Below are 13377 nucleotides of genomic sequence, written 5' to 3'. Positions count from 1 at the left end.
AAGGCACAAGCGATTATCTCTGCGGGAGCCCCTAGAAAAGTTCGACAGCACTCAGTCCTAACTGAACAATCCAACAGCTACCGTCTCCAAGCCGGAAGTGAGGTAAGACTAACCTACCTCCCGCGCCTGGCGCAGCCCAGGAACGCCATTTCCTTCTTACTAAATCCCGCCCACTAACGCGAGTAAGAGCCGGCCTCCCAATGGATGCCAGGAACCACGTGAGTCGAGCGACGTCTCGCGAGGGCTCGAAAATCTCGCGAGACATCACGCGCCTGTCTAGTCCTCCTTCCAGTGCCGGGGCTTGCTCCCCTCCCCCTCGCGGCCGATAGATTTCTTCTTTTCAAACCCAGTCGCCTTGTTGTCGACGCCGCGGAGATTTTCCCTGCTGCTGCCGCTACCACTGTACTCAATCGCCCCGACCCTTTCCCGCCGCCCCGCCCCGCTCCCGGCCCCACACAAGGTAACAAACCCAGTGAGGGAGGGAGTAAGGCCTCGCGGGGCCTCGGCTTGTTTGAGTTGAAGCGGAGGCCTGAAGCCGAGGGGGCCGCCGTGCTCGAAGGGCGGGGGCGCCGGCCAAAGTATTAGGAGCTACGGCCTCCTTTCCCACCCAGAGTTGGGCCCTGACCGGCCTTGGCGCGTCTGGGGCCTTCGGGCCGTGGCGGCGAACGTGGCTGCTCTGGAGAACCCGTCGGGTGGGGTCGGGACGCGGGAGGCCGCTTTGGGACGCCCGCAGCCGTTCCGAGTAGGGCTGTTTGGGGATGTGCGGCGCCGGCACCTCTGGGCTCCGCTGAGTTCGTGTTTTTAGTTTCCCTGGAAGCCGATGTTTGAATTTGAGGTCTGAAATAATCGGCCAAGGTGTGGCGGGTTTGGGGTTGTTGGGTGATTTGAGAGGAGAGCAACCTGTCTACTTTAACACCTTTAGAGCCTTTCCAGATTCCAGGCCGTCCTTGGGGAGGAGTTTTAAGAAAGAGAAAGGTTCTGAAATATCTTTTATAAATCATTTATAAAGGGTTAATTTGTATCTTATTTTCAGGAGAATGAGTTAGCCCGGTTGGGTGAAAGGCACTTTCCTTAAAATGCTTAAAAGAAAGAATATTTGTGCTGTTTCTTTTTACTGAAGAAATGCATCGGCACTATTTAAGTAGGTGGAAGAATTTTGCTCTGGAGAAGAGCCTTTAAATAAACTCGTATTACTTAAATAGCTCAAGAAGAGAGTTATTAATGTAGTTAGTCCAAAGCCATTTGTAATGGGCTTTGGAAGTTTTCTTTGGTGCTTAAAAAAAATTTTTTTTTTTTTTGGTAGTATTTTCCAACAGGTTAGTATTTTTTGTTGTTTGTTTTGGGGTTTTTTTTGGAAGATACAATAACCCTGTTAACTGAGCTGAACACAGTACTTGCCATGTAAGAAAAGAAACTTAGAATTTTCTGTTTCACCTTTGTCTTATTTTTTGCAGTTTTTCTTACTGTATGAAATTTATCTGACATGTTTATAATCTTCAGAATCCATTGCCTTCAAGTTTGTGGTTTGGCTCACAACTTTGAACTAAAAGTAAAGGTAATGGTGATGAATTAAGCTACAGTGTTAATAAGGAGTTGGGAACAAAACTGGTAAAGATTAATTGTGACAGGGAAATTACATTTTATGAGTTTTTTTAATTTCATTTTTATGATCTTTATCTCTCCCACCCCCACCCCACCTATCCACCCTTCCCTCCCCCACCCCCAAGATGTCAGAGGATCTAGCAAAGCAGCTGGCAAGCTATAAAGCTCAACTCCAGCAAGTCGAAGCTGCATTATCTGGAAATGGAGAAAATGAAGATTTGCTAAAATTGAAAAAAGATTTACAGGTAAGTATGGAGGGACACTTTGAGTTATATTCCTTGTAGGGTATTTTTGTGTTTTTCAAATGGTTTATTACTTAAGATCCCTTGGTACCCAGAGCACTCTTTGGAGGGGGTACTCTCCATGTATCCATGTGTATATGCTCTTAGGCACATCTGGCTCAGAAGTAGAGTTGTTTCCTCAGTGTGTATGCATCAAAATGAGTGGATCAGCATTGTTCTTTGTTATGCAAATCTTGAATGCTCATATGATTTTTAAAATAAGAGTTGATTTTGGAAGTCTCGTTTTCAGGAGAGGAGGTACACATAACTTTACAATGGAAAGTGCATTGTTTTTTTTCTTTTTTTAAAAAAAGATTTGGCAAAGAATATTTAGTTAAAAAGATAATGAAGATTAAAAGAAAAAAGTATAGCCTGTCAAGATTCTTTTTAATGCCACAATAGTCTTTGAAAATGAAATAAGTGTGTGTGTTTCAAAGCTAACGAGTTATACCCAGTGTTGAAAACAAATTAGAAAAATAACTAAAGAGATACTTGTTTTCAGCATAAATGTTACATAGGCCAAGTTTTACAGTGTAGTCCTTGGCACTCAATTGAAATTAATGTGTTAGAAAGGAAATCTTAATGTGCTTTGTTTTTGTGGGTCAAGAAGAGTTCAATAGGTACAGAAGCTGCTTTTTTTTAAAACCCACAGTGGGGTTTCAAGACAAAAGTCGTGATAGTAAATAGCTGTTGTTTCTCACGTTGATTAAGAAAAACACCATATGTTAATATTTGTAAATATTTATGACTTTTCATCTTAAGAACAAATTTGAGGACTTCTTTAAAATCTGAACCTGATGTTAAAAAGTTTGAAATGATGTTTTATTTAGATCTGTCCTTATTGATTCACTACAAAACTTGGATCACCTTTGTCCTGTCTAAATAATTTTTCTCTGCCTTTCTCATCCCCTTATCCTTTAAAACAATTAATATTTTATATATATTAGCACTTCAAACAAATGAAACTTATTTGAAATAGGGTCCAGATTTGGGATTCTGAAAGAGCCTACCTGGGCATAATTAAGATGAGCTGAATATTTTCAGGTTCAAATTCTAGATTTTTGATAAACTTCCATATAGTTAGAATAGTTATTTATTTATTTAAAACACAGAATACATCTGGGATAACTTCAGTATGAACAGGACCCCTCTTCAATATGTAGAAGTCAGGCCTGTGGATATCGAAGTGCCCAGTCAGTAAGAAAATGGTGTTTTGGAGGAACTTCTCCCACTCCCAGGCCCCTTAGTAAAAATAGCCCAACAGTTTGGTACCTGTCCAATCATTTGATTTGTACATGTGTTCGGTAAGTATATATCGAAGATGAAGAATATGCATTAAAGATAAAGAGACAGGCAAACTGACCACTTGTATGTCTACTTATTTGCTGTAAAGCACCACCTTTCTGCTTGCCTCAGAGATGTCCCAGCATGTCCCATCTGCCTTTACCAACTTAAAAGTAGCACTGAAGAAAATGAAACATTGTGTGCAGGTGTTGCATATATTGTTTCCTAGGCAGTGGGAGGAGGCCTGTGGTGGAACTGGTAGAAGGGAGAGTTAGGAATGGAAGTTGAAACAGCATTATGAGAACGTTTTAATATTTCTAGAATACATTATCATTAGAATCTGGGCAGAAATGCCTTACTATGACATGATCTGTAGTGGAAAATACTGTACAGGGAGAGAGACCATTGTGGTTGGCATTTTAGTAAGCACGTAAATGGCTTACCTAGGATTCAGTTAATAATGAGTTGGGAGTCATTTATCTGTAAAGTAGCCCTTTTTCTTTAGCCATTTAGAGCAGTGCTGTCCAGTAGAACTTTCTGTGATGATGGAAATATGTATCTGTGCTGTTCAAAACCATAGCTACTAGCCATGTGTGGCTATTGAATATTTAAAATGTGGCTAATGTGATTGAGGAATTGTGGTTTTCACTTTATTTAAGTAAATAGTCATATTGGATGGCACAGATTTAGAAGCTTAAGTTCTAACTCTTGAGATAGCAATAATAGAGAATGTTTTTACTGACTTGATCACAGTTTCTTTCCCTTTTACTCTGTCATGGAAAAAAAAAGTTTCATTTGGTTACTAAATATAGGTCTGTTTTGAATAAATACTACTCAAAGATGGAAGATATCCTCTAAGATTAGATGAGATTTTGAAAAGTAATTATTGTCTCCTTTGAGACTATAGTTACAGGCTGTATTTTGCCATAGGTGGTTCTCTTTTTTCTTCTCTGCTTTCTGGGCTATACTTTTTGCCATCGTTACAGTGAAACCTGTGAGAGCCGGAACTCCACGGGGCTGCCTTGTTTTTCCAGGTCTTACAAGTTTTCCACCTTTGACAGGGTTCAGTCATACCACTTTCTATCGCTATTAGTGGAAGATATTTGGTTTCCTTCTCTGACAGGTTTCTGCCTTACACAGGTTCCGGCTTTCACAGGCTTTGTTGTATTTAATTCTTCCTGTTATATTTGATGAAACGTCCGTTTAGACGTGGTTCTTAATCACTGAATTTGTGGCCTGCTTATTTTCATATTTTTCAACCATCATATGGTTTCTAGTTTTTTTGTTTCTCCTGCAGAATTATATCCTGGTTATGAATTGTTTGTCCTTTATTCGATTTAAGATAAAATGCCCTTTCTGCATTTTTTCAGTGACTTCCATTTACCGTAAGATTTCTGTATTTATCTTTCTGTGTACTGTCTTTTGAGTAGAATAAAGTTACTCAGCAGGCAGCACATCAATCTACTGAAATCCTAATGGCCTTTTTTCATGGAAAAAAAAAAAAAAAGGGGTGTAGTAAAATCCAGGCTAGCTAGCTAACTAGCTCCCCAAGCAGGCTATGATAATCACAAGAATAGTGAATATATTAGGCTGTTTTGCTGAATAAACTGGTTCTAAAGGAGGCAGGGGTCAAGTCACTTGTCTCATATATTACAGTGGCTCTCTGCATCCCCGAAACGCCTTCCTTCAGTAAGCAGAGTGCTTGAGTGCACCCCCTTTGACCTGCTGATATGTAGATCACAACACCTGATGCTTCCTGGAATTGCCGATTACTGTAACTGCTGCCCATCTGTCGATGAAGGAGCAGTTTCAGAACTCAGACTTGGGGGAGGAAAAGTAATTAATGGTATGTACCTTCAAGAACCCCCTCATACATAAAATAGTTTTTCTTTCTGATACTTTGGTCCATGTGCACATGTGGAGAAAAAAATTTAGAAGGTCCTTTCATGGTTTGTTGCGGGGGGGGAGTTTGTAAAACAGTGGCAAACTTTAATGGACACTAGGGGTATGGCGCAGTGGCTAAGAACTCGGCTGCTAACCAAAAGGTTGGCAGATCAGATCTACCAGCCTCTCCTTGGAAACCCTATGAGGCAGTTTTACTCTGTCCTGTAGGGTCTCTATGAGTTGGAATCACCTTGACAGCAATGAGTTTGGTTTGGTTTGGTTAGGAGTAAATGCTCTGAAATTAAAAAAAATAATAGGGTCATTTTAGTACAGGGCTCTGAAATTATAACACCCATAGCTTTTCAGGACCGTTTTCTTTCATGAAAATTGGTGTTTCCCTATTATGAAAATATAGTGGGAAGTTGTTCTATCCTAAGAGAAATAGAATTCTAAATCTGAGACATACAAATACAGAATTCATGTTCGTGCTTTACTAGTTCAATGACCTGCGGGAGGACATGGGATATACCTTGTGATTATAATGATAAGTGATTACATGGGCTCTCGAGTAAGGCTTACTGGATTACATTCCTGGCTCTAAAAGTGATTAACTGAAAACAAAACTGGATAATTTACTTTCTTTGTATATGGTCTATTTATTTGGAAGTTCTTTGCATTTGCAAAGCAGTGTCTAATTAAAAGCCACTGGGCAACTAATAAAACTCATTAGAGATATTTACTGAATTCTTACATCTGAATCTTCTAGTTAATACATCTGTTCTTTTTATTCACAAAACTGACTTTTCTCCAAGGGCTTAGTGCTTCTCTTTCCCACCGCCCCTTTCTTTTCCTTTTTATTTTCATTTTTTTTAAGGCTCAAATAATTTTTTTTCAGAAAGATTTAGAATTTTTAGGAGAGAAGTAATATTTAACTTTCTTGACTGCTGAGCCAGAATTATTATAAAACCTCAGTGGGAGCCAGAAGAAACTCAGTACAGGATTTAACTTTGCTAACCTTTCTCCCCAAACACACAATGTGGCGTTTTAAGGTGTTTTATATACAACATTTTAGTAGGGGTATGCAAGCTCTTAAATCAGATAAGATGATACATAGTATCAATCTTCATTAGAGTAAAAATATAGCAAATAGCAGAATATATCGGTTTCTACTAGTTCTCAAATATTTTTAACCAACCTGACCAAACATCTTTGAATGAAACCAATAAGTGTAAGTCTGAAGTTGAAAAAAAAAAATTAAAAAAATGGTCACACAGAGAAGCATTGCCTGCCTATGTGTGTTAAGCTTTTTATTTTTTCCATTTAAATGAAGCTGTGCTAATGCGTTTAAGATTAAGGTATTGGAATATTTTAAATCTAACCTGGTAATTTGCTTACCTAAGTGGAAAAAGTTTTATAATGAATGGTTTCTTTTATATGTGCTGATTGTATTTTAGAGGAAACCTGTATAAGCAGGTACATTTATTGCTACAATTAAGGGTGCTTCAAGTGTTTTGGTTTTGGGGGGAAAGGAGGGCCAGGATGGCTAGGCGTTTAATACTACTACCGAGTAATGCCCTGTAAAGCAGTACAGTTGCATGAAATATATGTGGCAGTGATGTACGTGATAAGTGATCTCAAATTTAGTTCAATCCCTCGTACTTGACCTTATTTCTCATCTTTAGAGAGATCTATTGAGCTCCAAAGGGCTCTTAGAAATAATGTATATGCTTAACTTTCTACCCTCTTTCCATTAGTGTTTGTGTTTAATTAAGTTGAAAGGCAATATCATAGTTAAGAGCACAGACTAGAGCCAGACTTTAAGTCCTAGCTCTACCACTTACTGGCTGTATAAAATACCTTATGTCAGTTTCTACTTGTGTAGAGCACTTACCAAGTGCTATATGGTGAGAGCTGTTGTCATAAAAAAAGAAAACTTATTCTTGAAAGTAGCTGACAATATACATTATGAAAATGTTATGTAATGTGTTTTGTTTTTCCTTTTTAGGAAGTTATAGAACTAACCAAAGACCTTCTTTCAACTCAACCTTCGGAAACTCTTGCAAGTTCAGACAGTTTTGCTTCTACACAGCCTACTCATTCATGGAAAGTAGGAGACAAGTGTATGGCAATCTGGAGTGAAGATGGACAGTAAGTGTAGAAAAAACCCTCTAACTATAACATGAAATAATAAAATACAATGGTAAGATGATTTTATTCAGTTTGAAACACCCTATTTTAATCTTTATAACTAATATGATTTATAGTGTCAGTTTGATTCTTGGGTGGTTACCATTAATACGTTAAATTTTTAGCTTTAGATTAAGTTTGGGAGAGAGGAATGATTTGTGTCCTAGAGGGAAGAAAATGAAAATGGGAAAGTAAATGGGTATTTTCTAAAATAATCTAAATTCTTTTCTCCTCAAATTGAAAATTAAGCTATCTCATGCTTCTATGAAGCACATACATTGAAACCATTCCCATATCTTTTTCACAAAGATTAAAGCACACTCAGACATACAAGAGCCTTTCCTGGCAGTATGTTGATTAGAACTTTCTTTTTTTTTATTTTGGCACATGGCTAACTCCAACTACTCTCTTGAGTAGGTGATTACAGATGTTTCATTTTAGACACATGTAATAGTTGAATCACTGCAGTATAAGTCTTATAGGCTGAGTATTAAACCTTTACTCACCTGCTTACAGCCATGATATCTTTACAGGTGTTATGAAGCGGAGATTGAGGAGATAGATGAAGAAAATGGCACCGCTGCAATCACCTTTGCTGGCTATGGTAATGCTGAAGTGACTCCACTGTTGAACCTCAAGCCTGTAGAAGAAGGAAGGAAGGCAAAGGAGGACAGTGGCAACAAACCCATGTCGAAGTAAGTGATTTTGACTTAAGCATTTTAGATGTAATCTTCCCCGTTTGGGTAGTTGATGTCATCTGCAGAGACAATCTGTGCAGGCTGGATTGGGGTGAGAAAACTATAACGTTTACCATTGTTTTGAAGATTGATCAGCGATATATGGCCAACATTGTCTGAGTGGGGTATACCTGGGTAAAGTGAAGACAGTTTGGTTCCCACTTAGGCATTCAATGAATATTTATTAAGAGGGTGCCATGTACCTGGCAGAGTCCTAGGTGGTGCATATGGTTAACGCACCTGGGATGCTAAGTGAAAGGTTAAGTGGTTCTGGTTCACCCAGAGGCACCTTGGAAGAAAGGTCTGGTGATATACTTCCAAAAAAATTAGCCACTGAAACCCCTATGAAGCACTTTCTACTCTGACAAATGGGTCACAATGAGTTGGAATCTACTCCATGGTATTTTTTTTTTTTTTTTTAATGTATCTGGCACTAACCCAGGTGCTGGAACTACACCACAGTGAATAGACCAACTCAGGCCTTGCCCTGACTGAGGTTGTTGTTGAGAGGAGAAAATGCATAATTAAAGAAGCACTTACAATAAAGTGCGGAAGTTACGAAGGGGACATAACTGGTACTTTGAGGGGAACAAAGAAGAGGTACCTAAACTGCACTTTAATGATCATGACAAGCTTTTTGAGAAAGTAAGAATAGTATCTACCTTACAGGGTTGTGAGGGTTAAATGACAGCATTAATAAAGTGTGTAGCACAGTTCTTGACATGCAGTAAGAGCTCAGTAAATGTTTGCTTTTAAAAAAAAAATGGAGTCAGAGGTAACAGAAATAACTTGTGACAAAAACTTGGGCTGGGGAGGTGGTTTGACAAGAGAAGAGGTTAAGGAGGTAAAGTCCAGATCATAAAGGAGCTTGTAAGCCAGGAAGCATTTTACATAGAGGGGATATGATGTGATCACATGAGTTTTAGAATGATCACTGGGAGAGAGAAGGCAGCTACTGCTGTGATTCAGGCATAAGATGATGGTGGTCTGAACCTAGGGAGTGGCAATGAGGGTGGAGAAAAGTGTACAGTTTTGGAAAGTATCTCAAGAGGTAGAATTAATAGTATTTTGGATAACTGCTGCATATTTGCCACAATTTGCTCTTCTGGATTTGGCAAGAGTTTTAAGTTGCTACATAACTATATTTGAATTCGGGAAAATTATATTGTCTGTTTAAATAACATTTACGCTTCCCAATAAGAAAATTAAATTGTAAAACAACGTACAATATCTGTTTTTAGTGTTTGACCTCTGTGTAATAAAGCCACACTTAGCTTCATGGTGGTGATTATATGGTAGAGGGGAGTCTAGATTTTATCGCTTCTCTTTTAAAGGCCTTTTTCATCATCCTTGTTTTAGTGAGAAGTCAGTGTTAAGTGAGCAGGATTTATTGTGACAAGGTTTAGGGTCTGACCCTATTTAGAATAAGACTTCTTGGAAAACTCAAGAGTGTTTTTGTTATTTCATAAGAATTGTTAGCAGTAATTGCCCTTTGTGCGGCTGCTCTCTTCCAGTCTAGGTGAAGTAGAGTTTTATCTGCATTCAGTCTTCTCTTTATATGTATTTATATAAATCTCTCTCTTTAGATTTCCAAATCCTGCTCACTATACTTGCTAACTATGTCCAATTGGAAGCTGATAAAGGTTTAGACAGCCATTAGTGTTGAAACTCATCTTATTCCTAAACACAACTGGCTAAAGCTATGTAAAAGTCAAAACAATCAGCCTATCTGATTTACACGTGTAATAGATTACAGTTATGTTTGAAATCTTACAAGCATGTACGTACCGGTATTTTTTCAGTAGTGCTGGGTGATTCGCATTGGTTTTAATGAATTAGTGCTTTTACTCATGGAAGGAGTATGTGAGTTTTTTTTTTTTTTTGCACGGCTAGTATTTTCAGGGCTTGGAGCCCAGGTGGCGTGGTGGTGAAGAGCTCGGCTGCTAACCAAAAGATCAGCCGTTCAAATCCACCAAGCACTCCTGGGAAACACTATGGGGCAGTTCCACTCTGTCCTATAAGGTCACTGTGAGCCCATACAACAATATCTGAAAGGAAGTTATCTTTTAAATCTCAAAAGTTAAATTTTTATTTCTTCTACACAGAAAAGAAATGCTTGCCCAGCAGCGTGAATATAAAAAGAAGAAAGCTTTGAAAAAAGCACAGAGAATAAAAGAACTTGAGCAGGAAAGAGAGGACCAGAAGGTGAAATGGCAACAATTCAACAATAGAGCCTATTCTAAAAACAAAAAAGGCCAGGTTAGTAAATCGTTTCATCATACTTTGAATTTGAAAGCTGCAGCTGGCATTAATACAACTTTAAATTGAAAAAGGAGGCACATAGGTGTAAGAAAATATCATATGATAACCAGACTTGAATTCAAAATCCTCTTCAATCCTCAGATTTGGCTTATTGAAAAAAATCTCCATCAGCCACTGTCTCTGCAATATAAACAGTTTGAATTTACATGAGAAATTGAAAAAGGCTTACTAGGCTCTTTACGGAAACTTAAATTTGGAAAGTGATTTGCTACGTCACATACCATTTAGAGGCAGTGTGCTGAACTCTTTGCTGTATTAATGTGTCTAATGCTGATTGTCACTGGTAGATTTTATTTAAAAGAGCACTGAATGAGTTCCATCGGCATACTTTGCTTTCTAAGTGTATGTTGAATAGAAAGTATCCATAATATTCATATAGTTCAGAATAAGGGTAACCTGACTTTCACCCTAGTATAGTTCTCTTTTGTATCAAGAGAGCCCCTCCACTGATGGACATGGCTCTGGAAAGTAGTGCTTCCTTTTCATAAAGATGTTTTGTGACTAATGAAGGCTGAGGGGCTCTACAATTTAGACATCATAATAGGCCCTGTAGTAGACTTCGTTCGGTACAGCCAGAGTTCTAGTCATGCTAAAATGGATAATCATAGCTGAAGTTAGGATTTGAGTCTACAAAACTACTTAGATGCCTGAAGGTAAATATGAATGTTAGTAGTGTGTAGTGATAACAGTTTGTCAGAGTGAATGGCTTCCAACATGATACCACTTCACCACTCATTTTTTACACTGAACAATGCAGCATACTTTTTTTTAAAAAAAAAATACTGAAACCAGAGTATATTTTAACATAACTTAAAATTTGAATATTCTTTTTCTTTCTGAAACTAATCAGGAATGGTTTCTGTTTTATTTCCCTAGGTAAAGAGGAGTATTTTTGCTTCACCTGAGAGTGTAACTGGCAAAGTTGGAGTAGGAACTTGTGGAATTGCTGATAAACCTATGACACAGTATCAGGATACCTCTAAATACAATGTTAGGCATTTGATGCCTCAATAATCAGAAAAAACTGTTGGATTTCATCTCTGCAGGGCTTTACATTTACCTTTTTATCCTTATATTTTTCTAAAGGTAAATTATTTGTTAGATGAGTAAGGAAGAATACCGTTGTCGTCATTGACTTCAATAGAATGAAACTTGAAGAAACTGTATTTGATAACTGCTATTCATGTAACTTTTTTCATTACTACTACCACAGTTCCCTTAAAGTTTGTTGAATAAAGTGACTTTTCTAGATAAGACACTGCTTAAATAGAGCACCTAGAATTGTTGATCTTCCTAATGTCAGATCCCCATTCAACTGATGGTATACATACTTTTTTGTAAGGTTGTAACTTGGACTTTTCAGATCCTTTGAACTTGTTACATATTCTTGCAGTTCATCAGAACTTCAAGGCAAAAACACCACCCTACTAAAGAGATCTTTTCTTTTTCCTTACCTTCAACTTAAACCAATTAAGCCTAAATATAGGTTAATTTGTAAATGGCAACAGTTTGTTCTGAGGTTTTTCCTTCAAGAACTTGTTTCCTAATCCTATTAGGCCATCTCTAAAATTGATTCAGCTTTCATTCTTTTCATGAGTTTTGTGTAAGCAACCATGTTTAGGACCACCTTGCCTTTTCTAAGATTTTTTTTTTTGTTGTACATTTGCTTTTTTTTTGGGCTGTGTTGATTTTTCACTTATGGTAGTGGTACCATTTTTTGGATGTAATGTTTATATGGGAAAACAAAAAGCTAATGTATAGCCCTGTATACAGTGTAGATACTATTTTTGTAAAAAAAAAAAAAAAACCCCAAGGCTAAATTAATGAACAAGAGTACTGAATGTTTTCATCATTAAAAATCTACTGTATTTCTTGTGCATTAATATGACCATAATTTCCCTGTATATTATGTTCATGTAGTTGTTTGTAATTTTTGTTAACTAGATCAAGTTGTCAGCATTTGTTGGTGTAAGTGAACATCACAGTTATCCTGAGTTGAGTTTAAGCCAAATACATACATAGAAAAGGATCTTCCTATTGGAAGAACGTGATTTTTAGGATGTGTGTTAATTTCAGTTTTGTATGTTTAACTTTTATTAAATAAAGTGCTTTAAAAATCTCCAGGGTGTGTTAACCAAAGGTTGAACTCTTAAGTCATCAGTGTTGATAAAATGATTAAGCTCCTATGTACTTGCACACATCATTGCTACAGAAAATACTGAGTATGTAATACAAGTTTCAATAAATCATTGAGCGTTCCTTCCTTTAGAATTAAATAGGATTCTAAAATACAAGCCAGTTTTATTTAAAGAGCTTGTGCTATGTTTGGAGGTGCTTGTAAACTTTTGGTGGAAGGGGAAAATAAAAGTTTGTATTTCATGAATTTCAAATTTTTTTGTAAAATGAAACTTAGGACAGTGATGAGAGGTAGAATTCCCCATCTCTCCCTGCCACCTCCCTCCCAACTGAGATCACAGTTCTTCTGTATAATCCATGGTCACAAGGTAGAGCATCTGGGATAGAAAGTTTAAATAAACAGTTTTTTAAACACAAGGCACAGACTAATTGAAAAAGGCCTACTTAGCCTGAAAACTTTCAAATAAAATAGATTGTTTTCATTACCATTGTAAAAAGCATTTTAAGACCATACTAATCAATAGTATTTAGGGTCGCTATGAGTTGGAATTGACTCGACGGCAACAGGGAATCAATAGTAGCCTTTAGGCCACATAAACAAGAGACTCAATCAGCCTGAGACCAGAAGAACTAGATGGTACCCAGCTACCACTGATCACTGCCCTGACAGGGAACACAACAGAGAATCCCTGGTGGAGCAGAACAGTGGGATGCAGATCTCAAATTGTTAAAAAACCAGGCTTAATGGTCTGACTGAGATTGGAGAGACCCTGATGGTCACGGTCCGTGGACCCTTTGTAAGCCCAAGATCGGAACCATTCCCGAAGCCAAGGGATTGGGCCAGACTATAAGACAATGATACTTGGTGAGGAGTGAGCTTCTTGGCTCAAGTAGACACATGAGACTGTGGGCAGCTCCTGTGAGGGAACAGGGGAACAGGAGCT

At 37.9% G+C, this 13377-nt stretch overlaps 1 protein-coding gene across 3 annotated transcripts; it reads left to right on the top strand.

Annotated features, from left to right (window-relative positions):
- Positions 1-261: 261 nt before the first annotated feature.
- On the top strand, positions 262-12918 carry SMNDC1 (survival motor neuron domain containing 1). 3 transcript variants are annotated; one of them, XM_049855639.1, is made up of 6 exons: positions 262-460; positions 1728-1847; positions 7057-7199; positions 7772-7933; positions 10081-10234; positions 11174-12916. In XM_049855639.1, exons 2-6 carry the CDS (start codon positions 1728-1730, stop codon positions 11309-11311), a joined length of 717 nt encoding a protein of 238 aa, XP_049711596.1. In that variant the 5' UTR covers positions 262-460; the 3' UTR covers positions 11312-12916. The 3 variants fall into 3 exon arrangements, with proteins under 3 accessions (XP_049711596.1, XP_049711598.1, XP_049711597.1); XM_049855641.1 differs by lacking the exon at positions 262-460 and adding an exon at positions 4824-5013 and having other exon boundaries at positions 1764-1847; positions 11174-12918; XM_049855640.1 differs by lacking the exons at positions 262-460; positions 1728-1847 and adding an exon at positions 1859-5013 and having other exon boundaries at positions 11174-12918.
- Positions 12919-13377: the final 459 nt, after the last annotated feature.

This window comes from Elephas maximus, chromosome 16 (assembly GCF_024166365.1).
Source record: "Elephas maximus indicus isolate mEleMax1 chromosome 16, mEleMax1 primary haplotype, whole genome shotgun sequence".
In the NCBI taxonomy this organism is placed as follows: domain Eukaryota; kingdom Metazoa; phylum Chordata; class Mammalia; order Proboscidea; family Elephantidae; genus Elephas; species Elephas maximus.
This window is presented reverse-complemented; position numbering and strand designations above follow the sequence as displayed.